This window comes from Oncorhynchus nerka, linkage group LG27 (genome assembly GCF_034236695.1).
Source record: "Oncorhynchus nerka isolate Pitt River linkage group LG27, Oner_Uvic_2.0, whole genome shotgun sequence".
Classification (NCBI taxonomy): Eukaryota; Metazoa; Chordata; class Actinopteri; order Salmoniformes; family Salmonidae; genus Oncorhynchus; species Oncorhynchus nerka.
In genome coordinates this window covers 108369477-108395668 of record NC_088422.1, presented here as the reverse complement: position 1 = coordinate 108395668, position 26192 = coordinate 108369477, and the positions used below count along the sequence as shown (strand labels likewise).

Below are 26192 nucleotides of genomic sequence, written 5' to 3'. Positions count from 1 at the left end.
CCGGACCCAGAAGAACGACACGGGAGCTGTGAGACGGCAGATCTCCACAGCTGGAAATAAACAGCTTCAAGGTCCAGTGTTTTTCTGGAGTCCAGACTAGTTGGTCCTGCCAGCCAAACCTGGACTCTGGAGGCTAAGTTGTCGGTCTGTTGGAAGTGTGTCTCAGTGACAGGTCCAGTGTTTTTCTGGAGTCCAGATTAGTTGGTCCTGCCAGCCGAACCTGGACACTGGAGGCTAAGTTGTCGGTCTGTTGGAAGTGTGTCTCAGTGGCAGGTCCAGTGTTTTTCTGGAGTCCAGACTAGTTGGCTGGTAGCTCTCTCCTGCCAGCCGAACCTGGACTCTGGAGGCTAAGTTGTCGGTCTGTTGGAAGTGTGTCTCAGTGGCAGTAGTCTCTACGTCGTTACAGTTCATTGATCCATGTCCTCGACACATTAGAATCTCTTTTATTTATTTAAAAATGTTTTACCTTTATTTAACTAGTCAGTTAAGAACAAATTCTTATTTTCAATGACGGCCTAGGAATAGTGGGTTAACTGGTCTAGGAACAGTGGAACAGTGGGTTAACTGGTCTAGGAACAGTGGGTTAACTGGTCTAGGAACAGTGGGTTAACTGGTCTAGGAACAGTGGGTTAACTGGTCTAGGAACAGTGGGTTAACTGGTCTAGGAACAGTGGGTTAACTGGTCTAGGAACAGTGGGTTAACTGGTCTAGGAACAGTGGAACAGTGGGTTAACTGGTCTAGGAACAGTGGAACAGTGGGTTAACTGGTCTAGGAACAGTGGGTTAACTGGTCTAGGAACAGTGGAACAGTGGGTTAACTGGTCTAGGAACAGTGGAACAGTGGGTTAACTGGTCTAGGAACAGTGGAACAGTGGGTTAACTGGTCTAGGAACAGTGGGTTAACTGGTCTAGGAACAGTGGGTTAACTGGTCTAGGAACAGTGGGTTAACTGGTCTAGGAACAGTGGGGTTAACTGGTCTAGGAACAGTGGGTTAACTGGCCTAGGAATAGTGGGTTAACTGGCCTAGGAATAGTGGGTTAACTGGTCTAGGAACAGTGGGTTAACTGGCCTAAGAATAGTGGGTTAACTGGCCTAGGAACAGTGGGTTAACTGGCCTAGGAATAGTGGGTTAACTGGTCTAGGAACAGTGGGTTAACTGGTCTAGGAACAGTGGGTTAACTGGTCTAGGAACAGTGGATTAACTGGTCTAGGAACAGTGGGGTTAACTGGTCTAGGAACAGTGGGGTTAACTGGTCTAGGAACAGTGGGTTAACTGGTCTAGGAACAGTGGGTTAACTGGTCTAGGAACAGTGGAACAGTGGGTTAACTGGTCTAGGAACAGTGGGTTAACTGGTCTAGGAACAGTGGAACAGTGGGTTAACTGGTCTAGGAACAGTGGGTTAACTGGTCTAGGAACAGTGGAACAGTGGGTTAACTGGTCTAGGAACAGTGGGTTAACTGGTCTAGGAACAGTGGAACAGTGGGTTAACTGGTCTAGGAACAGTGGAACAGTGGGTTAACTGGTCTAGGAACAGTGGAACAGTGGGTTAACTGGTCTAGGAACAGTGGGTTAACTGGTCTAGGAACAGTGGGTTAACTGGTCTAGGAACAGTGGGTTAACTGGTCTAGGAACAGTGGGGTTAACTGGTCTAGGAACAGTGGGTTAACTGGCCTAGGAATAGTGGGTTAACTGGCCTAGGAATAGTGGGTTAACTGGTCTAGGAACAGTGGGTTAACTGGCCTAGGAACAGTGGGTTAACTGGCCTAGGAATAGTGGGTTAACTGGTCTAGGAACAGTGGGTTAACTGGCCTAGGAATAGTGGGTTAACTGGCCTAGGAACAGTGGGTTAACTGGCCTAGGAATAGTGGGTTAACTGGTCTAGGAACAGTGGGTTAACTGGTCTAGGAACAGTGGGTTAACTGGTCTAGGAACAGTGGATTAACTGGTCTAGGAACAGTGGGGTTAACTGGTCTAGGAACAGTGGGGTTAACTGGTCTAGGAACAGTGGGTTAACTGGTCTAGGAACAGTGGGTTAACTGGTCTAGGAACAGTGGGTTAACTGGTCTAGGAACAGTGGAGTTAACTGGTCTAGGAACAGTGGGTTAACTGGTCTAGGAATAGTGGGTTAACTGGTCTAGGAACAGTGGAGTTAACTGGTCTAGGAACAGTGGGTTAACTGGTCTAGGAATAGTGGGTTAACTGGTCTAGGAACAGTGGGTTAACTGGTCTAGGAATAGTGGGTTAACTGGTCTAGGAACAGTGGGGTTAACTGGTCTAGGAACAGTGGGGTTAACTGGTCTAGGAATAGTGGGTTAACTGGTCTAGGAACAGTGGGGTTAACTGGTCTAGGAACAGTGGGGTTAACTGGTCTAGGAACAGTGGGTTAACTGGTCTAGGAACAGTGGGGTTAACTGGTCTAGGAACAGTGGGCTAACTGGTCTAGGAACAGTGGGTTAACTGGTCTAGGAACAGTGGGTTAACTGGTCTAGGAACAGTTGGTTAACTGGTCTAGCAACAGTGGGTTAACTGGTCTAGGAACAGTGGGGTTAACTGGTCTAGGAACAGTGGGCTAACTGGTCTAGGAACAGTTGGTTAACTGGTCTAGGAACAGTGGGTTAACTGGTCTAGGAACAGTGGGTTAACTGGTCTAGGAACAGTGGGTTAACTGGTCTAGGAACAGTGGGTTAACTGGTCTAGGAACAGTGGGTTAACTGGTCTAGGAACAGTGGGTTAACTGGTCTAGGAACAGTGGGTTAACTGGTCTAGGAACAGTGGATTAACTGGTCTAGGAACAGTGGGGTTAACTGGTCTAGGAACAGTGGGTTAACTGGTCTAGGAATAGTGGGGTTAACTGGTCTAGGAACAGTAGGTTAACTGGTCTAGGAACAGTGGGTTAACTGGCCTAGGAACAGTGGGTTAACTGGCCTAGGAATAGTGGGTTAACTGGTCTAGGAACAGTGGGGTTAACTGGTCTAGGAACAGTGGGTTAACTGGTCTAGGAACAGTGGATTAACTGGTCTAGGAACAGTGGGGTTAACTGGTCTAGGAACAGTGGGGTTAACTGGTCTAGGAACAGTGGGTTAACTGGTCTAGGAACAGTGGGTTAACTGGTCTAGGAACAGTGGGGTTAACTGGTCTAGGAACAGTGGGTTAACTGGTCTAGGAACAGTGGGTTAACTGGTCTAGGAACAGTGGATTAACTGGTCTAGGAACAGTGGGGTTAACTGGTCTAGGAACAGTGGGGTTAACTGGTCTAGGAACAGTGGGTTAACTGGTCTAGGAACAGTGGGTTAACTGGTCTAGGAACAGTGGGGTTAACTGGTCTAGGAACAGTGGGTTAACTGGTCTAGGAACAGTGGGTTAACTGGTCTAGGAACAGTGGGTTAACTGGTCTAGGAACAGTGGGTTAACTGGTCTAGGAACAGTGGGTTAACTGGTCTAGGAACAGTGGGTTAACTGGTCTAGGAACAGTGGAGTTAACTGGTCTAGGAACAGTGGAGTTAACTGGTCTAGGAACAGTGGGTTAACTGGTCTAGGAACAGTGGAGTTAACTGGTCTAGGAACAGTGGGTTAACTGGTCTAGGAACAGTGGGTTAACTGGTCTAGGAACAGTGGGTTAACTGGTCTAGGAACAGTGGGTTAACTGGTCTAGGAACAGTGGAGTTAACTGGTCTAGGAACAGTGGGTTAACTGGTCTAGGAACAGTGGGTTAACTGGTCTCGGAACAGTGGGTTAACTGGTCTAGGAACAGTGGGTTAACTGGTCTAGGAACAGTGGGTTAACTGGTCTAGGAACAGTGGGGTTAACTGGTCTAGGAACAGTGGGTTAACTGGTCTAGGAACAGTGGGTTAACTGGTCTAGGAACAGTGGGCTAACTGGTCTAGGAACAGTTGGTTAACTGGTCTAGCAACAGTGGGTTAACTGGTCTAGGAACAGTGGGGTTAACTGGTCTAGGAACAGTGGGTTAACTGGTCTAGGAACAGTGGGTTAACTGGTCTAGGAACAGTGGGTTAACTGGTCTAGGAACAGTGGGTTAACTGGTCTAGGAACAGTGGGTTAACTGGTCTAGGAACAGTGGGTTAACTGGTCTAGGAACAGTGGGTTAACTGGTCTAGGAACAGTGGGTTAACTGGTCTAGGAACAGTGGGTTAACTGGTCTAGGAACAGTGGGTTAACTGGTCTAGGAACAGTGGGTTAACTGGTCTAGGAACAGTGGGTTAACTGGTCTAGGAACAGTGGGGTTAACTGGTCTAGGAATAGTGGGGTTAACTGGTCTAGGAACAGTGGGTTAACTGGTCTAGGAACAGTGGGTTAACTGGTCTAGGAACAGTGGGTTAACTGGTCTAGGAACAGTGGGTTAACTGGTCTACGAACAGTGGGTTAACTGGTCTAGGAACAGTGGGGTTAACTGGTCTAGGAACAGTGGGTTAACTGGTCTAGGAACAGTGGGTTAACTGGTCTAGGAACAGTGGGTTAACTGGTCTAGGAACAGTGGGTTAACTGCCTGTTCAGGGGCAGAACGACAGATTTGTACCTTGTCAGCGCGGGGATTTGAACTTGCAACCTTTCGGTTACTAGTCCAACACTCTAACCTCCAGGCTACCCTGCTGGTTACTAGTCCAACACTCTAACCACTAGGCTACCTGCTGGTTACTAGTCCAACACTCTAACCACTAGGCTACCCTGCCGTCCCTCCACTCTAACCACTAGGCTACCTGCTGGTTACTAGTTCAACGCTCTAACCACTAGGCTACCCTGCCACCTCTACACTCTAACCACTAGGCTACCCTGCCGTCCCTCCACTCTAACCACTAGGCTACCCTGCCTCCTCTACACTCTAACCACTAGGCTACCCTGCCACCTCTACACTCTAACCACTAGGTTACCCTGCCTCCTCTACACTCTAACCACTAGGCTACCCTGCCACCTCTACACTCTAACCACTAGGTTACCCTGCCTCCTCTACACTCTAACCACTAGGCTACCCTGCCACCTCTCCACTCTAACCACTAGGCTACCCTGCCGCCCCTCCACTCTAACCACTAGGCCACCCTGCCACACGAACAAGAATCTTTTGTACGTGTGATGTACATTACTTTACCACAGTTAGTATTCCCTGTCTTTCAAACAACGTTATGTGTTTGGATGCAAAAGCTCCTGTTTGTAAAAGGCTTTTTGTGTCCATGTTTTTATTGAGCGTTAGGTAGTCAGATGTGTCCATGTTGTTATTGAGCGTTAGGTAGTCAGATGTGTCCATGTTGTTATTGAGCGTTAGGTGTGTCCATGTTGTTATGAGCTGGTAGTCCCATGTTGTTATTGAGCGTTAGGTAGTCAGATGTGTCCATGTTGTTATTGAGCGTTAGGTAGTCAGATGTGTCCATGTTGTTATTGAGCGTTAGGTAGTCAGATGTGTCCATGTTGTTATTGAGCGTGGTAGTCAGATGTGTCCATGTTGTTATTGAGCGTTAGGTAGTCAGATGTGTCCATGTTGTTATTGAGCGTTAGGTAGTCAGATGTGTCCATGTTGTTATTGAGCGTTAGGTAGTCAGATGTGTCCATGTTGTTATTGAGCGTTAGGTAGTCAGATGTGTCCATGTTGTTATTGAGCGTTAGGTAGTCAGATGTGTCCATGTTGTTATTGAGCGTTAGGTAGTCAGATGTGTCCATGTTGTTATTGAGCGTTAGGTAGTCAGATGTGTCCATGTTGTTATTGAGCGTTAGGTGTCCATGTTGTTATTGAGCGTTAGGTAGTCAGATGTGTCCATGTTGTTATTGAGCCATGTTGTGTCCATGTTGTTATTGAGCGTTAGGTAGTCAGATGTGTCCATGTTGTTATTGAGCGTTAGGTAGTCAGTGTGTCCATGTTGTTATTGAGCGTTAGGTAGTCAGATAGGGAATTTATTACATCAATTCCTCCTCAGGCGATGTGAGTCAGACACCTTTCTCCTCAATGACTGACTGACTGGAGGGGGCTGTTAGACTGACTGACTGGGGGGGGGCTGTTAGGCTGACTGACTGTGTTTGACTGACTGACTGGGGGGGTAGCTGGTTAGCATAATGTGGTTATCTTGTTACTGTAGCTGGTTAGCATAATGTGGTTATCTTGTTACTGTAGCTGGTTAGCATAATGTGGTTATCTTGTTACTGTAGCTGGTTAGCATAATGTGGTTATCTTGTTACTGTAGCTCAGGGGTGTCAAAGTCAAATGGACGGAGGGCCAAATAAAAAAATCAGCTACAAGACGAGGGCCGGACTGTTCGAATGTTCATTGAAAAATTTTTAAATGACGCATATAGTCTAGTGAACCTAATTGAACCTACTGAAAACCTAACAAATATATTACAATATGATCAGATAAATAAAGCAATATTTTCTTATGGCTCTGTCAGTAATCTTTAATTTTCAACAGACACAAAAGACAAATTTCCTTTATATAAATATCCCCATAACATGAACATTAAATGAAAGAAACCGGTATTCAAGGCACCATCAGTAGACTATATTTTCTATTTTAGCAAAAGTGGGCTAAATTTACTTCAAAGAAAAAACAATAATAGCAATTTTCTATCATCCACTCAACTGAAATATTTTTAAAATATAATTGGATTGAAATACAAAAAAATAAAGTGCAAAAATCTATTAATCAAAAACAACACTTTGTTTAAGGAGAAGTAACATGCAGTGAAAACAAATATTAAATTTTAACTTTTAAACTTGAACTGAGTAAAAACTCTAAATATGTGATTGCACAGTAATGTTCACTTGTTTGAGGTTGAGGGTGATACTTGGTGGTGTCCCATCTTTTCCACAAGTTCATCAATGTTCGGGTAAGGCTCTGAGCTGAAGAAATCCTCAGAATTGAGTGGAGGTGTTCAGCAGTAAGTCGACTTCTGTGTGATGTTTTGTTCAGGTTCATCAAAGAAAACAGTTGTTCACACAGGTATGTGCTGCCAAACATAGACAACGTTTGAGCAGCCTGGATGCGCAGCTGGGGCATTGTGCCGGGGAGGAAACGGGCGAACTCCGCAGCACCCACTGCCGCATATTTTGCCCTCAGTGCATCATTGCATTGGAGGTCAATCAACTCCATTTGGAGGTTTGGTGGTGAGCTTTCCACGTCAACAGCAAATGGGTTACCGAGCAGTTCCAACCTGCTTTTTTGTGCTTCAAAGTCAGCAAATCGGCGTCGAAAGTCAGCGGCAAGCATACCTATTTTATCAGCCAACTGTGTGCTCGGGAACGCACTGGTAGAGAGCTTCTTTTCATGGTCTGGCAGCTGGGAAAGTGGCTCAAATTTTCTTTCCGCATCTGCGTCTCCCACAGAGTCAGTTTGGTTTTAAATGCCTTCACTGTACTGTACATATCAGAGATGACACGATCCCGACCCTGCAGCTGCAAGTTTATTGCATTCAGATGACTCGTAATGTCACACAGAAAAGCCATTTCACACAGAAACATTTCGTCTCGGAGTTGTGTTGTGTCTTTCCCTTTGCTGTCCAAGAACAGACAAATCTCCTCACGAAGCTCGAAACATCTTTGAAGCACCTTTCCCTGGCTTAGCCATCGCACCTCTGTGTGATAAGGCAAATCACCATGCTCCGTTTCTAACTCCGTCAGAAATGCCTTGAACTGGCGGTGATTCAAACCTTTGGCTCTGATAAAGTTAACTGTGCGCGTGATGATGCTCATTACATGCTCCATTTTCAAGGCTTTACCGCACAACGCTTCCTGGTGTATGATACAATGATAAGCTGTCAGCTCACCTGTCGCGTTTTCCTCTTGCATCTTTTCCCGTATCTTCGCCACCAGTCCGCTCCTGTGTCCACACATCGCAGGTGCTCCGTCGGTTGTCAAACCCACGAGTTTTTCCCAAGGCAGCTCCATCTCATTTACACATCTTGACACCTCTTCATACAAATCATGCCCCGTAGTTGTGCCATGCATAGGACGTAAAGCCAAAAACTCCTCTGTCACGCTTAGGTTGGAGTCCACTCCGCGGATGAAAATTGACAACTGGGCAATGTCAGAAATGTCGGTGCTCTCATCCACAGCCAAGGAATATGCAATAAAATCTTTTCCCTTTTTCACAAGCTGCTCTTTTAGATTGATGGACAACTGGTCTACTCTCTCGGCAATGGTGTTTCTGCTCAGACTCACATTTAAAAAGAGTTGCCTTTTTTCTGGGCAAACTTCGTCACAAACTTTAATCATGCAGTTTTTGATGAAATCCCCTCCGTAAATGGCCGGGCTGATTTAGCGATCTCTTCTGCCAAAATAAAACTGGCCTTGACAGCAGCCTGGCCTTGTGATTTGGCTTTTTTGAACAGAGCCTGTCGAGATTTGAGGCCTCGTTTTAATTCCTCTGCCTTTGTAGCCTTTGTTCCATGTCCATATTCTTGTTTTTGTCCGCGTGTTTCGTTTCATAATGTCGTCTCAGATTATACTCTTTCAGTACCGCCACACTTTCTCCACACAGAAGACACACAGGTTTTCCAGCTACCTTCGTGAACATATACTCCGACTCCCACCTTGTTTGAAACCCCCGGTTCTCAGTATCCACCTTCCGTTTTGCCATTTTTGATGGGTATCTGAAAGTTAATTTTACTGTGATGCTGACGACTGCTGTGCCAATAAATATTGAAATGAAGCAGCCTACTGCTCGGTGCGTCACCTTTGCATTGTGGGAAATGTAGTATTGGTGCGTGTAAAAGATCTGCGGGCTGCCGGCTTGCTGCGGGCCGGTTCTAATAATAAATCAAGATCATCCCAGGGGCCGTAAAAAACCTTCTTGCGGGCCGGATGTGGCCCGCGGGCCTTGACTCTGACATATGTGCTGTAGCTGGTTAGCATAATGTGGTTATCTGGTTAATGAACCTATCTCCTTCCCTCCCCTCATTCCTCCCTCCCTCCCCTCATTCCACCCTCCCTCCTTCCTTATCCCTCTCTCTCCCTCCTTCCTTTCTTATCCCTCCCTCTCTCGCTCCCCCTCCTTCCTTATCCCTCTCTCGCTCCCCCTCCTTCCTTATCCCTCCCTCCCTCTCTCCCCTCTTTCCTTATCCCTCTCTCGCTCTCCTCCTTCCTTATCCCTCCCTCCCTCTCTCTCCCTCTTTCCTTATCCCTCTCTCGCTCTCCCTCCTTCCTTATCCCTCCCTCCCTCTCTCTCCCTCTTTCCTTATCCCTCTCTCGCTCTCCCTCCTTCCTTATCCCTCCCTCCCTCTCTCTCCCTCTTTCCTTATCCCTCTCTCGCTCTCCCTCCTTCCTTATCCCTCTCTCACTCCCCCTCCTTCCTTATGCCTCCCTCTCTCTCCCTCTCTCGCTCTCCCTCCTTCCTTATCCCTCCCTCCCTCTCTCTCCCTCTTTCCTTATCCCTCTCTCGCTCCCCCTCCTTCCTTATGCCTCCCTCTCTCTCCCTCTTTCATTATCCCTCTCTCGCTCTCCCTCCTTCCTTATCCCTCCCTCTCTCGCTCTCCCTCCTTCCTTATCCCTATCCCTCCTTCCTCTCCCTCCTCCCCCTCCTTCCTTATCCCTCCCTCTCTCGCTCTCCCTCCTTCCTTATCCCTCCCTCTCTCGCTCCCCCTCCTTCCTTATCCCTCCCTCTCTCGCTCTCCCTCCTTCCTTATCCCTCTCTTGTACTCCCTCCTTCCTTATCCCTCCCTCCCGTCATTCCTCCCTCCCTCCTCATCCTTCTCTCACTCTCCCTCCTCATCCCTCTCTCGCTCCCTCCTCATCCCTCTCTCGCTCCCTCATCCCTCTCTCCTTCCTCATCCCTCGCTCGCTCGCTCGCTCTCCCTCGCTCGCTCGCTCTCCTCCTCCCTCCCCTCCCTCGCTCCTTCCTCATCCCTCCCTCTCTCCCTCTTCATCCTTCTCTCGCTCTCCATCCCTCCTCATCCTTCTCTCGCTCTCCATCCCTCCTCATCCCTCTCTCGCTCTCCTCCCTCCTCATCCCTCTCTCACTCGCTCTCCCTCCCTCATCCCTCTCTCGCTCTCCCTCCCTCCTCATCCCTCCCCTTCTCATACCTCTGTCTCGCTCTCCCTCCCTCCCCTCGCTCACTCCTCATCCCTCACTCGCTCTCCCTCCCCTCCTCATCCCTCTCTCTCTCGCTCTCCCTCCCTCCCTCCTCATCCCTCTCTCGCTCTCCTCCTCCACCCTCTCCCAGATCCGTAACCCTCCCTGTCTCCTCTCTCCCTCCGCAGGCCTCGTCCCTAGAGCACGACAAGCAGGGGGTGATCAGCAGGATTGTGGAGGACACCGTGCGGCTCGGAAAGCTTCAAGAGAAGGTCAAGGTAAGGCAGCCACAACACCACCCTGACACACTAACTCTGAGCTCTCGACAACCATCCCCTGAGCCCCTGACAACCATCCCCTGACAACCATCCCTGAGCCCCCGACACACTAACTCTGAGCTCTCGACAACCATCCCTGAGCCCCTGACAACCATCCCTGAACCCCCCGACAACCATCCCTGAACCCCCCGACAACCATCCCCTGAGCACCTGACAACCATCCCCTGTCCCCCCGACAACCATCCCTGAACCCCCCGACAACCGAGAGTGTGTAGGTGGGGAGAGTGTGTAGGTGGGGAGAGTGTGTAGGTGGGGAGAGTGTGTAGGTGGGGAGAGTGTGTAGGTGGGGAGAGTGTGTAGGTGGGGAGAGTGTGTGTAGGGTGGGGAGAGTGTGTAGGTGGGGAGAGAGTGTGTAGGTGGGGAGAGTGTGTAGATGGGGAGAGTGTGTGTGTAGGTGGGGAGAGTGTGTAGGTGGGGAGAGTGTGTAGGTGGGGAGAGTGTGTAGGTGGGGAGAGTGTGTAGGTGGGGAGAGTGTGTAGGTGGGGAGAGTGTGTAGGTAGGGAGAGTGTGTAGTAGTCTGGGTTACCATCGACCTCCAGGCCTCAGACAGTAGTCTGGGTGACCAGAGTGTCCAGGCCTCAGACAGTAGTCTGGGTTACCATCGACCTCCAGGCCTCAGACAGTAGTCTGGGGAGAGTCGAGGTCCAGGCCTCAGACAGTAGTCTGGGTTACCAACGACCTCCAGGCCTCAGACAGTAGTCTGGGTTACCAAGACCTCCAGGCCTCAGACAGTAGTCTGGGTTACCATCGACCTCCAGGCCTCAGACAGTAGTCTGGGTTACCATCGACCTCCAGGCCTCAGACAGTAGTCTGGGTTACCATCGACCTCCAGGCCTCAGACAGTAGTCTGGGTTACCAACGACCTCCAGGCCTCAGACAGTAGTCTGGGTTACCATCGACCTCCAGGCCTCAGACAGTAGTCTGGGTTACCATCGACCTCCAGACCTCAGACAGTAGTCTGGGTTACCATCGACCTCCAGGCCTCAGACAGTAGTCTGGGTTACCAACGACCTCCAGGCCGATAAATGACAGTAGGTTACAGCTGCCAGCCCATTTCACAAACAGATCAAACCGGTTTGTGGCCTCCTTCCGACCCTGCCTCGCCTGCCTTCCTCACCCTGCCCTCCTGGCCTCCCCTGACTCGTGCCTCCCTGCCTCTCCCATCGCCCTCCAGGCCTCAGACAGTAGTCTCCTCGCCCTGCCATCGCCTCCCTCTGCCTTGCCTCACCCTGTCTCACCCTACCTCACCCTGTCTCGCCCTGTCTCACCTCACCTCCCCTGCCTTGCCTCAGACCTGCCTCACCCTGTCTCACCTCACCTCCCCCTGCCTTGCCTCAGACAGTAGTCCCTGTCTCACCATCTCACCATGGCCTCTGTCTCACCTAGTCTGGGCCTCACCCTGCCTCAGGTCTCACCCTACACCCTGCCTCACCCTGCCTCCCCTGCCTCACCCTTCCTCCCCTCACCAGGCCTCAGACAGTCTCCTGCCTTGCCTCACCCTGCCTCACCCTGCCTCCCCTGGCCTCCTCCCCTCACCTTGCCTCGCCCTTCCTCCCCTCCAGGCCTCGACAGTAGTCCCTGCCTTGCCTCACCCTGCCTCACCCTGCCTCTCCCTGCCTTGCCTCACCCTGCCTCTCCCTGCCTCTCCCTGGCCTCAGACTGCCTCCCCTGCCTCACCCTGCCTCCCCTGCCTCTCCCTACCTTGCCTCACCCTGCCTCCCCTGCCTCTCCCTACCTTGCCTCACCCTGCCTCCCCTGCCTCTCCCCTGCCTTGCCTCACCTGCCTCCCCCTCAGACTGCCTCCCCTGCCTCTCCCTGCCTTGCCTCACCCTGCCTCTCCCTGCCTCTCCATGCCTCTCCCTGCCTTGCCTCACCCTGCCTCCCCTGCCTTGCCCTGCCTCTCCCTGCCTTGCCATCCCTGCCTCACCCTGCCTCAGACCTGCCTGCCTCACCCTGCCTCCCCTGGGTTACCCTGCCCTCCCTGCCTTGCCTCACCATGCCTCCCCTGCCTCACCCTGCCTTACCCTGCCTCCCCTGCCTCTCCCTGCCTCACCCTGCCTCCCCTGCCTTACCAACCCTGCCCTCCCTGCCTTGCCTCACCCTGCCTCCCCTGCCTCATCCTGCCTCTCCCTCCCCTGCCTCACCCTGCCTTCCCTCCCCTGCCTCACCCTGCCTCTCCCTGCCTTGCCTCACCCTGCCTCTCCCTCCTTGCCCCACCCTGCCTCTCCTGCCTTGCCTCACCCTGCCTCCCCTGCCTCTCCTCCTTGCCTCACCCTGCCTCACCCTGCCTCCCCTGCCTCACACTGCCTCCCTGCCTTGCCTCACCCTGCCTCCCCTGCCTCGCCCTTCCTCCCTCACCTTGCCTCGCCCTGCCTCGCCTCCCCTGCCTCCCCTGCCTCGCCCCTTCCTCACCTTGCCTCGCCCTGCCTCGCCCACCCTGGCTCCCCTGCCTCGCCCCTTCCTCACCTTGCCTCGCCCTGCCTCGCCTCACCCTGGCTCCCCTGCCTCCCCCTCGCCTCGCCTCCCCTGCCTCGCCCTGCCTTCCCTGCCTCCTCGCTGCCTCCCCCTGCCTTGCCTCACCCTGCCTTGCACCCTGCCTCACCCTGCCTCGCCTCCCCTGCCTTGCCTCACCCTGCCTCACCCTGCCTCGCCTCCCCCTGCCTTGCCTCACCCTGTCTCGCCCTGTCTCACCTCACCTCCCCCTGCCTTGCCTCACCCTGCCTCACCCTGTCTCACCCTACCTCACCCTGTCTCGCCCTGTCTCACCTCACCTCACCTGCCTCCCTGCCTTGCCTCACTCTGCCTCACCCTGCCTCCCCCCTCGCCCTTCCTCCCCTCACCTTGCCTCGCCTGCCTCTCCCTGCCTTGCCTCACCCTGCCTCACCCTGCCTCCCTGCCTCGCCTCCCCTCCTCCCCTGCCTTCCTGCCTCTCCTCGCCCTGCCTCGCCTCCCCTGCCTCACCTGCCTCGCCCTGCCTCTCCTGCCTGCCTCGCCTCCCTCTGCCTTGCCTCACCCTGTCTCACCCCTACCTCACCCTGTCTCGCCCTGTCTCACCTCACCTCCCCTGCCTTGCCTCACCCTGCCTCACCCTGTCTCACCTCACCTCCCCCCTTGCCTCACCCTGCCTCACCCTGTCTCTCCTACCTCACCATGTCTCGCCCTGTCTCACCTCACCTCCCCCTGCCTTGCCTCACCCTGCCTCACCCTGTCTCACCCTACCTCACCCTGCCTCACCCTGCCTCCCCTGCCTCACCCTTCCTCCCCTCACCTTGCCTCGCCCTGCCTCTCCCTGCCTTGCCTCACCCTGCCTCACCCTGCCTCCCCCTGCCTCCTCCCTCACCTTGCCTCTCCTCCCTCACCTTGCCTCACCCTGCCTCTCCCTGCCTTGCCTCACCCTGCCTCACCCTGCCTCTCCCTGCCTTGCCTCACCCTGCCTCTCCCTGCCTCTCCCTGCCTTGCCTCACCCTGCCTCCCCTGCCTCACCCTGCCTCCCCTGCCTCTCCCTACCTTGCCTCACCCTGCCTCCCCTGCCTCTCCCTACCTTGCCTCACCCTGCCTCCCCTGCCTCTCCCTGCCTTGCCTCACCCTGCCTCCCCTGCCTCACCCTGCCTCCCCTGCCTCTCCCTGCCTTGCCTCACCCTGCCTCTCCCTGCCTCTCCATGCCTCTCCCTGCCTTGCCTCACCCTGCCTCCCCTGCCTTGCCCTGCCTCTCCCTGCCTTGCCTCTCCCTGCCTCACCCTGCCTCTCCCTGCCCTGCCTCACCCTGCCTCCCCTGCCTCACCCTGCCTCTCCCTGCCTTGCCTCACCATGCCTCCCCTGCCTCACCCTGCCTCACCCTGCCTCCCCTGCCTCTCCCTGCCTCACCCTGCCTCCCCTGCCTCTCCCTCCCCTGCCTCTCCCTGCCTTGCCTCACCCTGCCTCCCCTGCCTCATCCTGCCTCTCCCTCCCCTGCCTCACCCTGCCTCTCCCTCCCCTGCCTCACCCTGCCTCTCCCTGCCTTGCCTCACCCTGCCTCTCCCTGCCTTGCCCCACCCTGCCTCTCCCTGCCTTGCCTCACCCTGCCTCCCCTGCCTCTCCCTGCCTTGCCTCACCCTGCCTCACCCTGCCTCCCCTGCCTCACACTGCCTCTCCCTGCCTTGCCTCACCCTGCCTCCCCTGCCTCGCCCTTCCTCCCCTCACCTTGCCTCGCCCTGCCTCGCCTCACCCTGCCTCCCCTGCCTCGCCCTTCCTCACCTTGCCTCGCCCTGCCTCGCCTCACCCTGGCTCCCCTGCCTCGCCCTTCCTCACCTTGCCTCGCCCTGCCTCGCCTCACCCTGGCTCCCCTGCCTCCCCTGCCTCGCCTCGCCTCCCCTGCCTCGCCCTGCCTTCCCTGCCTCTCCTCGCCCTGCCTCGCCCTGCCTCTCCTCGCCCTGCCTTGCCTTACCCTGCCTCGCCCTGCCTCGCCTCGCCCTGCCTTGCCTCACCCTGCCTCACCCTGCCTCGCCTCCCCCTGCCTTGCCTCACCCTGTCTCGCCCTGTCTCACCTCACCTCCCCCTGCCTTGCCTCACCCTGCCTCACCCTGTCTCACCCTACCTCACCCTGTCTCGCCCTGTCTCACCTCACCTCACCCTGCCTCTCCCTGCCTTGCCTCACTCTGCCTCACCCTGCCTCCCCTGCCTCGCCCTTCCTCCCCTCACCTTGCCTCGCTCTACCTCTCCCTGCCTTGCCTCACCCTGCCTCACCCTGCCTTGCCCTGCCTTGCCTCACCCTGCCTTGCCTCACCCTGCCTCTCCCTGCCTCCCCTGCCTCTCCCTGCCTTGCCCTGCCTTGCCTCACCCTGCCTCCCCTGCCTTGCCTCACCCTGCCTCCCCTGCCTCTCCCTGCCTTGCCCTGCCTCTCCCTGCCTTGCCCTGCCTCTCCCTCCCCTGCCTCACCCTGCCTCTCCCTGCCTTGCCTCACCCTGCCTCTCCCTGCCTTGCCTCACCCTGCCTCTCCCTGCCTCCCCTGCCTCTCCCTGCCTTGCCCTGCCTTGCCTCACCCTGCCTCCCCTGCCTTGCCTCACCCTGCCTCCCCTGCCTCTCCCTGCCTTGCCCTGCCTCTCCCTCCCCTGCCTCACCCTGCCTCTCCCTGCCTTGCCTCACCCTGCCTCTCCCTGCCTTGCCTCACCCTGCCTCCCCTGCCTCTCCTGCCTCGCCTCACCCTGCCTCTCCCTGCCTTGCCTCACCCTGCCTCCCCTGCCTTGCCTCACCCTGCCTCTCCCTGCCTTGCCTCACCCTGCCTCCCCTGCCCCCGCCTGCCCTTCCTCCCCTCACCTTGCCTTGCCTCGCCCTCCTCGCCTCACCCTGCCTCACCCTGCCTCCCCTGCCTCGCCTGCCTCGCCCTTCCTCCCCTCACCCTGCCTCTCCCTGCCTTGCCTCACCCTGCCTCCCCTGCCTCGCCTGCCTCGCCCTTCCTCCCCTCACCTTGCCTCGCCCTGCCTCCCCTCACCTGCCTCCCCTGCCTCGCCCTGCCTCGCCTCACCCTGCCTCCCCTGCCTCGCCCTTCCTCCCCTCACCTTGCCTCGCCCTGCCTCGCCTCACCCTGCCTCCCCTGCCTCGCCCTTCCTCCCCTCACCTGCCTCGCCCTGCCTCGCCTCACCCTGCCTCCCCTGCCTCGTCCCCTCCCCCTTGCCTCGCCCTGCCTCGCCCTTCCTCCCCTCACCTTGCCTCGCCCTGCCTCGCCTCACCCTGCCTCCCCTGCCTCGCCCCTTCCTCCCCTCCCCTGCCTCGCCCTGCCTTGGCTGCCTCGCCCTGCCTCCCCTCGCCCTGCCTCCCCTCACCCTGCCTCCCCTGCCTCCCCTCACCTTGCCCTGCCTCCCTCCCCTGCCTCCCCTGCCCCCCCCTCCCCTGCCTCCCCTCAACCTGCCCCCCCCTGCCTTGGCTGCCTCGCCCTGCCCCCCTGCCTCCCCTCAACCTGCCTCCCTGCCTCCCCTCGCCCTGCCTCCCCTCGCCCTGCCTCCCCTCGCCCTGCCTCCCTGCCTCCCTCGCCCTGCCTCCCCTCAACCTGCCTCCCCTGCCTCCCCTGCCTCCCCTCGCCCTGCCCCCCTGCCTCCCCTCGCCCTGCCTCCCTCGCCCTGCCCCCTCCCTCGCCCTGCCTTGGCTGCCTCGCCCTGCCCCCCCTGCCTCCCCTCGCCCTGCCTCCCCTCACCCTGCCCCCTGCCTCCCCTCGCCCTGCCTCCCCTCACGCTGCCCCCCTGCCTCCCCTCGCCCTGCCCCCTGCCTCCCCTGCCCTGCCTCGCCCTGCCTCCTCCCCTGCCTCACCCTGCCTCCCCTGCCCCCCCTGCCTCCCCTCCCCTGCCTCCCCCTCGCCCTGCCTCCCCTCCCCTGCCCTGCCCTGCCTCGCCCTGCCCCCTGCCTCCCCCTGCCTCCCTCCCCTGCCTCGCCCTGCCTCCCCTGCCTCCCCTCCCTCCCCTGCCTCCCCTGCCTCCCCTGCCCCCTGCCTCCCCTGCCTCCCCCTGCCCCCTGCCTCCCCCCTCCCCTGCCTCCCCTCCCCTGCCTCCCCTCCCCCTGCCTCCCCTCGCCCTGCCTCCCCTCCCCTGCCTCCCCTCGCCCTGCCTCCCCTGCCTCCCCTCACCCTGCCTCCCCTGCCTCCCCACCCTGCCTCCCCCCTGCCTCCCCTGCCTCCCCTCACCCTGCCTCCCCTGCCTCCCCTCACCCTGCCTCCCCTCCCCTGCCTCCCCTGCCTCCCCTCGCCCTGCCTCCCCCCCTGCCCCCTGCCTCCCCCCTCCCCTCCCCTGCCTCCCCTCGCCCTGCCTCCCCTCCCCCTGCCTCCCCTCCCTGCCTCCCTCGCCCTGCCTCCCCTGCCTCCCGCCCTGCCTCCCCTGCCTCCCCTCACCCTGCCTCCCCTGCCTCCCCTCCCCTGCCTCCTCCCTGCCTCCCCTCACCCTGCCTCCCCTGCCTCCCCTCACCCTGCCTCCCCTCCCCTGCCTCCCTCCCCTGCCTCCCCCCTGCCTCCCTGCCTCCCCTCACCCTGCCTCCCCTCCCTGCCTCCCCTCGCCCTGCCTCCCCCTGCCTCCCCTCCCCTGCCCCCCTGCCTCCCCCTCACTCCCCCTGCCCCCCCTCCCCTGCCTCCCCTCCCCCCCCCCCTGCCCCTGCCTCCCCCCACCCTGCCTCCCCTCACCCCCTCGCCCTGCCCCCTTGCCTCCCCTCGCCCTGCCTCCCCCCCTGCCTCCCCTGCCTCCCCCCTGCCCCCTCACCCCCCTGCCTCCCCTCTGGATGCCTCCCCCTGCCTCCCCTGCCCCCTCACCCTATAATAATGTGTAAATTATCCCTAGAGTAATCAAAGTGTTAACCATGACTGTAATGGGAGGAAAGGTTGTTGTGTTTATGTAGCTGTAATGTGCGCTACAGAACGCCAGCATCCATTTAGTTTTTGGCTGTCTTATTATCAGTTTAGCATTCAGTCTTAGCCAGTACCTCTCTCTGTCTCTGTCTGTGTCTCTCTATCTGTGTCTGTCTGACTGTGTCTGTCTCCTCTCTCCCTTATTTGAGGATGTGAAACAGCTCAATATGTGTGCTGCACTCTGCCTGTTCTCCTCTCATTGATATTCTGAAGGCTGTTTACTGCTGTGATGCCTGCTTTCTGCAGTGGGCCTGGAGAGCAGTCTCCTCTCATTTCACCCCTCTATCTTCCCTTCTCTCTCTCTCTGTCTCTCTATGTCTCTCTCTATGTCTCTCTCTATGTCTCTCTCTCTGTCTCTCTCTCTGTCTCTCTCTCTGGCTCTCTCTCTCTGGCTCTCTGTCTCTCTCTCTCTGCCCTTCTCTCTCTCTCTCTATCTCTGTCTCTCTATCTCTGTCTCTCTCTTCTCTGCCCTCTCTCTCTCTGTCTCTCTATCTCTGTCTCTCTCTCTCTGTCTCTCTCTCTCTCTCTCTCTGTCTCTCTATCTCTGTCTCTCTCTTCTCTGCCCTTCTCTCTCTCTCTCTCTCTCTCTGTCTCTCTCTCTCTCTCTCTCTCTCTCTGTCTCTCTCTCTCTCTCTCTCTCTCTATCTCTGTCTCTCTCTTCTCTGCCCTTCTCTCTCTCTCTGTATCTCTCTCTCTTCTCTGCCCTTCTCTCTGTATATCTGTCTCTCTCTTCTCTGCCCTTCTCTCTCTCTCTCTCTCTCTGTCTCTCTCTCTGTCTCTCTCTCTCTCTCTCTATCTCTGTCTCTCTCTTCTCTGCCCTTCTCTCTCTCTCTGTATCTCTGTCTCTCTCTTCTCTGCCCTTCTCTCTCTCTCTGTATCTCGGTCTCTCTCTTCTCTGCCCTTCTCTCTCTCTCTGTATCTCTCTCTCTCTCTCTGTCTCTCTGTATCTCTGTATCTCTCTCTCTCTCTCTCTCTCTGTCTCTCTCTCTCTGCCCTTCTCTCTCTCTCTCTCTCTCTCTCTCTCTCTCTCTCTCTTCTCTGCCCTCTCTCTCTGTCTCTCTATCTCTGTCTCTCTCTCTATCTCTGTCTCTCTCTCTCTCTCTCTGTCTCTGTCTCTCTCTGTCTCTCTCTTCTCTGCCCTTCTCTCTCTCTCTCTCTCTGCCCTTCTCTCTCTCTCTCTCTTCTCTGTCTCTCTCTCTCTCTCTGTCTCTCTCTCTCTGCCCTTCTCTCTCTCTGTATCTCTGTCTCTCTCTTCTCTGCCCTTCTCTCTCTCTCTGTATCTCTCTCTCTCTCTCTCTCTCTCTCTCTCTCTCTCTCTCTCTCTGTATCTCTCTCTCTGTTTCTCTCTCTCTCTGTATCTCTATCAATTCAATTCAAGGGCTTTATTGGCAGGGGAAACATGTGTTAACATTGCCAAAGCAAGTGAGGTAGATAATATATAAAGTGAATATATAAAGTGTATAAATATCTCTGTCTCTCTCCTGCTGCCTCTCCCAGTGGTTAATTAACCAGATGAGTAAATCATCACTGCTGCTCAGGGACCTGTGTGTGTGTGTGTGTGTGTGTGCAGTATAGTGTGTTGTGGTGGGGGGTGATCTGTGTGTGTAACCACACACACACACACCCGTGTGTTTGTACATGCAGTATTGGCTAACCACACACACACACACACACACCTGTTGTGTTGGCTAACCACACACACACACACCTGTTGTGTTGGCTAACCACACACACACCCCCGTTGTGTTGGCTAACCACACACACACACACACACCTGTTGTGTTGGCTAACCACACACACACACACACACACACACACACACACACACACACACACACACCTGTTGTGTTGGCTAACCACACACACACACACCTGTTGTGTTGGCTAACCACACACACACCCCCGTTGTGTTGGCTAACCACACACACACACACACACCTGTTGTGTTGGCTAACCACACACACACACACCTGTTGTGTTGGCTAACCACACACACACACACCTGTTGTGTTGGCTAACCACACACACACCCGTTGTGTTGGCTAACCACACACACACACACCCGTTGTGTTGGCTAACCACACACACACACCCGTTGTGTTGGCTAACCACACACACACACACCCGTTGTGTTGGCTAACCACACACACACACACCCGTTGTGTTGGCTAACCACACACACACACACCCGTTGTGTTGGCTAACCACACACACACACACCTGTTGTGTTGGCTAACCACACACACCCGTTGTGTTGACGCTAATCACACACACACACACACACCTGTTGTGTTGGCTAACCACACACACACACACCCGTTGTGTTTGCTAACCACACACACACACACCTGTTGTGTTGGCTAACCACACACACACCCCCGTTGTGTTGGCTAACCACACACACACACACACACACCTGTTGTGTTGGCTAACCACACACACCTGTTGTGTTGGCTAACCACACACACCTGTTGTGTTGGCTAACCACACACCTGTTGTGTTGGCTAACCACACACACACACCCGTTGTGTTGGCTAACCACACACACACACACCCGTTGTGTTGACGCTAATCTCTACACAGAATTCATCAACTTCCTCATTCAACTTTTATAGGATGTAATAAATGTCTCAGCTGTAATCAACATCTCCATGGCAACACATGCTTCCCTCACTGCAGTGGTAGGAGCTTCACTCTGGTCTAAAGTAGTGCACTATGTAGGGAATAGGGCTCTAAAGTAGTGCACTATGTAGGGAATAGGGCTCTAAAGTAGTGCACTATGTAGGGAATAGGGCTCTAAAGTAGTGCACTATGTAGGGAATAGGGCTCTAAAGTAGTGCACTATGTAGGGAATAGGGCTCTAAAGTAGTGCACTATGTAGGGAATAGGGCTCTAAAGTAGTGCACTATGTAGGGAATAGGGCTCTAAAGTAGTGCACTATGTAGGGAATAGGGCTCTAAAGTAGTGTACTATGTAGGTAATAGGGCTCTAAAGTAGTGCACTATGTAGGGAATAGGGCTCTAAAGTAGTGTACTATGTAGGTAATAGGGCCCTGGTTAGACGCAGTGTACTATGTAGGGAATAGGGTAGAGAGAGTAGAGTATAGATGGAGTTTCTAGCATTGGATTGGTGGAGTCATTGGCTAGAGGGAGTTTCTAGCATTGGATTGGTGGAGTGTTACGCACGCCTCTATGAAGAGGGAACGCAACACCCTGCTACAACTAAACTCTCTGTGAAGTGAAAAAGGTATGGACTGTAGGTGCGAGTAAGAATGACAACAGGCAGAATGTGGTACCGTTTACAAGGACTTTATTCCTTCACACGGTAATATGGGGAAAAGGGGCTGGACGGAACCAAAGCAAAGAAAGTAAATCTCAAAGCCCCCCCCTCTCCTATCTTACCTGCCTACCCACTACTTACCTAATTTAGCACCACCTGGTGCCCTAACCAAAATACAGGGGGTGGTCCGCCCAGGTCTTACCTAGTGTGCCTAGACAGTGAATATACTATGGGTGATGTATGCCCGCGGGCCTCTTGCCTAAACACTCCCTAGGTGCCTTCCCCTTCCCCTTCCTCTTCCCCTTCCCCTTCCCCTTCCCCTTCCCCTCCCCCTCCTCCTTCCTCTTCCTCTTCCCCTTCCCCTTCCCCTTCCTCTTCCCCTTCCCCTTCCCCTTCCCCCTGGGAACAAATGAAACAGAACATTAAACAATTTCACAAACAAACTAAGAAACAAAGGACATCAAATAAGCAACAAACTCACAAAACAATGAACTCCCAGCAATGAACTCCCAGCAATGAACTCCCAGCAAAATCAACCTCTAGCAAAATCTCTCTGCAATGACCTCCCAGAAAATCTCTCTACAAAAAGATCTCCCTCCTGAACAGAACACTGGCTTTTATATAGCGTCAGAAGGAATGGAAACCCCACCTCTTTAAGGAATACCTAGGATAGGATAAAGTAATCCCTCTCACCCCCCCTCCCCCTGAAAAGATTTAGATGCACTACTGTTCCACTGGAGGTCATAAGGTGAATGCACCAATTTGTAAGTCGCTCTGGATAAGAGCGTCTGCTAAATGACTTAAATGTAAATGTAATGGGTAATTGGAGACAGCTGAGTCTTGACGAGGGGGCGGGGTCAGCTCTCCAATTAGCCATGGAGTCGACCAATCAGCAGCTTGAGGGATTTCAGGAAGCCATTTCCTGAAATAAACACATGCAAATATACAAACTACAATACATAAACTGGGGAACGTAACATGGAGTCATTGGCTAGAGGGAGTTTCTATCATTGGATTGGTGGAGTCATTGGCTAGAGGGAGTTTCTACCATTGGATTGGTGGAGTCATTGGCTAGAGGGAGTTTCTAGCATTGGATTGGAGGAGTCATTGGCTAGAGGGAGTTTCTACCATTGGATTGGTGGAGTCATTGGCTTGAGGGAGTTTCTATCATTGGATTGGTGGAGTCATTGGCTAGAGGGAGTTTCTATCATTGGATTGGTGGAGTCATTGGCTAGAGGGAGTTTCTGTCATTGGATTGGAGGAGTCATTGGCTAGAGGGAGTTTCTATCATTGGATTGGTGGAGTCATTGGCTAGAGGGAGTTTCTAGCATTGGATTGGAGGAGTCATTGGCTAGAGGGAGTTTCTACCATTGGATTGGTGGAGTCATTGGCTAGAGGGAGTTTCTATCATTGGATTGGTGGAGTCATTGGCTAGAGGGAGTTTCTACATTTGGATTGGTGGAGTCATTGGCTAGAGGGAGTTTCTGTCATTGGATTGGTGGAGTCATTGGCTAGAGGGAGTTTCTATCATTGGATTGGTGGAGTCATTGGCTAGAGGGAGTTTCTGTCATTGGATTGGTGGAGTCATTGGCTAGAGGGAGTTTCTATCATTGGATTGGTGGAGTCATTGGCTAGAGGGAGTTTCTATCATTGGATTGGTGGAGTCATTGGCTAGAGGGAGTTTCTATCATTGGATTGGTGGAGTCATTGGCTAGAGGGAGTTTCTACCATTGGATTGGTGGAGTCATTGGCTAGAGGGAGTTTCTATCATTGGATTGGTGGAGTCATTGGCTAGAGGGAGTTTCTAGCATTACTAAATCCATGGGAAGTTTGAACCCCTGTGTGTATTTTTGGTCGATTGGGTCTCTGTCTCTCTCTGTATCTCTGTCTCTCTGTATCTCTCTCTCTCTCTCTGTCTGTCTCTGTCTCTCTGTATCTCTCTCTCTCTCTCTGTCTGTCTCTGTCTCTCTCTCTCTCTCTCTCTCTGTCTGTCTCTGTCTCTCTGTATCTCTCTCTGTCTCTCTCTCTCTCTCTGTATCTCTCTCTCCCACAAATTGTTAGTTCACATGTTTGGACAATTCTATGACTTGGTCTCTATAGCAACAGCACTTCAAGCTGGGGATGAGAGGGAGGGAGGGGAGATGAGAGGCCAGAGGGAGAGCTGCTTGTCTGAGTCTCCTGGGGTTCATCAGGGGTGAGAGGCAAACAACATCATCACAAGATCTCTTATAAACCTGACTAAAACATCCTCACAATATCCCTGATAAACCTGACTAAAACACCCTCACAAGATCTCTTGTAAACCTGACTAAAACATCCTCACAAGATCTCTTGTTAACCTGACTAAAACATCCTCACAATATCCCTGATAAACCTGACTAAAACACCCTCACAATATCCCTGATAAACCTGACTAAAACACCCTCACAATATCCCTGATAAACCTGACTAAAACATCCTCACAATATCCCTTATAAACCTGACTAAAACATCATCACAATATCCCTTGTAAACCTGACTAAAACATCCTCACAATATCCCTTATAAACCTGACTAAAACATCCTCACAATATCCCTGATAAACCTGACTAAAACATCCTCACAATATCCCTTATAAACCTGACTAAAACATCCTCACAATATCCCTTATAAACCTGACTAAAACATCCTCACAATATCCCTTATAAACCTGACTAAAACATGTCAGGTTCACTGGTGTCTGAGAGAGACAGAGAGACAGAACTAGGCTGTCTTCCTCTCTGAGAACCAATCAGGTTCACTGGTGTCTGGGTGAGACAGAGAGACAGTACTAGACTGTCTTCCTCTCTGAGAACCAATCAGGTTCACTGGTGTCTGAGAGAGACAGAGAGACAGAACTAGACTGTCTTCCTCTCTGAGAACCAATCAGGGAGGGTAATTGCTACACAGCAGTTGCATCATGACAGCCGTATGTTCTGTTCTGGTGGTTTCCTCTTATTTGAAATGTTGTTTTGGGTTCCAGATTGAACACCTTGCAGAATGTGTCTCCTGGCTCCCTTTAGTGATGCACTACCCCATAGGGCCCTGGTCTAAAGTAGTGCACTATATAGGGAATAGGGTGCCATAGGGCCCTGGTCTAAAGTAGTGCACTATATAGGAAATAGGGTGCCATAGGGCTCTGGTCTAAAGTAGTGCACTATATAGGGAATAGGGTGCCATAGGGCTCTGGTCTAAAGTAGTGCACTATATAGGGAATAGGGTGCCATAGGGCTCTGGTGCCATTTGGTACACAGCCTATGTGCTGTCGAGCGATGAGGAGATGTGATGAGGAGATGTGATGCGGAGATGCGATGAGGAGATGTGATGAGGAGAAGCGATGAGGAGATGTGATGAGGAGATGTGATGAGGAGAAGCGATGAGGAGAAGCGATGAGGAGATACGATGAGGAGATGCGATGAGGAGATGCGATGAGGAGAAGCGATGAGGAGATACGATGAGGAGATGTGATGAGGAGATGTGATGAGGAGATGTGATGAGGAGATACGATGAGGAGATGAGGAGATGCGATGAGGAGATGTGATGAGGAGATACGATGAGGAGATGAGGAGATGCGATGAGGAGATGTGATGCGGAGATGCGAATGAGGAGATGTGATGAGGAGATGCGATGAGGAGATGTGATGAGATACGATGAGGAGATACGATGAGGAGATACGATGAGGAGATACGATGAGGAGATGCGATGAGGAGATGCGATGAGGAGATGCGATGAGGAGATGCGATGAGGAGATGTGATGAGGAGATACGATGAGGAGATACGATGAGGAGATGTGATGAGGAGATGAGGAGATGCGATGAGGAGAAGCGATGAGGAGAAGCGATGAGGAGATGTGATGAGGAGATGTGATGAGGAGATGCGATGAGGAGATGCGATGAGGAGATGTGATGAGGAGATGCGATGAGGAGATGCGATGAGGAGATGAGGAGAAGCGATGAGGAGATACGATGTGATGAGGAGATGAGGAGATGCGATGAGGAGATACGATGAGGAGATGTGATGAGGAGATGTGATGAGGAGATGCGATGAGGAGATGTGATGAGGAGATACGATGAGGAGAAGCGATGAGGAGATGTGAAGAGGAGATACGATGAGGAGATGAGGAGATGCGATTAGGAGATGAGGAGATGCGATGAGGAGATGAGGAGATGCGATGAGGAGAAGCGATGAGGAGATATGATGAGGAGATGCGATGAGGAGATGTGATGAGAAGATACGATGAGGAGATACGATGAGGAGATGAGGAGATGCAATGAGGAGATACGATGAGGAGATGAGGAGATGAGGAGATGTGATGAGGAGATGCGATGAGGAGATGTGATGAGGAGATGTGATGAGGAGAAGCGATGAGGAGATGCGATGAGGAGATACGATGAGGAGATGTGATGAGGAGATGTGATGAGGAGATACGATGAGGAGATGAGGAGAAGCGATGAGGAGAAGCGATGAGGAGATGTGATGAGGAGATGCGATGAGGAGATGAGGAGATGCGATGAGGAGATGAGATGTGATGAGGAGATGCGATGAGGAGATGTGATGAGGAGATGGGGAGATGCGATGAGGAGATGCGATGAGGAGATGCGATGAGGAGATGAGGAGATGTGATGAGGAGATGCGATGAGGAGATGTGATGAGGAGATGAGGAGATGCGATGAGGAGATACGATGAGGAGATGTGATGAGGAGATGCGATGAGGAGATGTGATGAGGATATGTGATGAGGAGATACGATGAGGAGAAGCGATGAGGAGATGTGAAGAGATGTGATGAGGAGATACGATGAGGAGATGCGATTAGGAGATGAGGAGATGCGATGAGGAGATGAGGAGATGCGATGAGGAGAAGCGATGAGGAGATGCGATGAGGAGATGCGATGAGGAGATGCGATGAGGAGATGCGATGAGGAGATGCGATGAGGAGATACGATGAGGAGATGTGATGAGGAGATGTGATGAGGAGATACGATGAGGAGATACGATGAGGAGATGTGATGAGGAGATGTCATGAGGAGATACGATGAGGAGATGTGATGAGGAGATGAGGAGATGTGATGAGGAGATGTGATGAGGAGATGTGATGAGGAGATGTGATGAGGAGAAGCGATGAGGAGATACGATGAGGAGATGCGATGAGGAGATGTGATGAGGAGATGCGATGAGGAGATGTGATGAG

At 53.7% G+C, this 26192-nt stretch overlaps 1 protein-coding gene across 1 annotated transcript in view; it reads left to right on the top strand.

The window, feature by feature from the left end:
- LOC135565181 (centrosomal protein of 89 kDa-like) overlaps nucleotides 1-26192 on the top strand; it is a 146483-nt gene that overhangs the window by 47715 nt on the left and 72576 nt on the right. Inside the window, 1 exon segment of the mRNA XM_065011242.1 lies at nucleotides 10197-10286. Within this exon segment, the coding sequence (XP_064867314.1) occupies nucleotides 10197-10286 (90 nt within the window).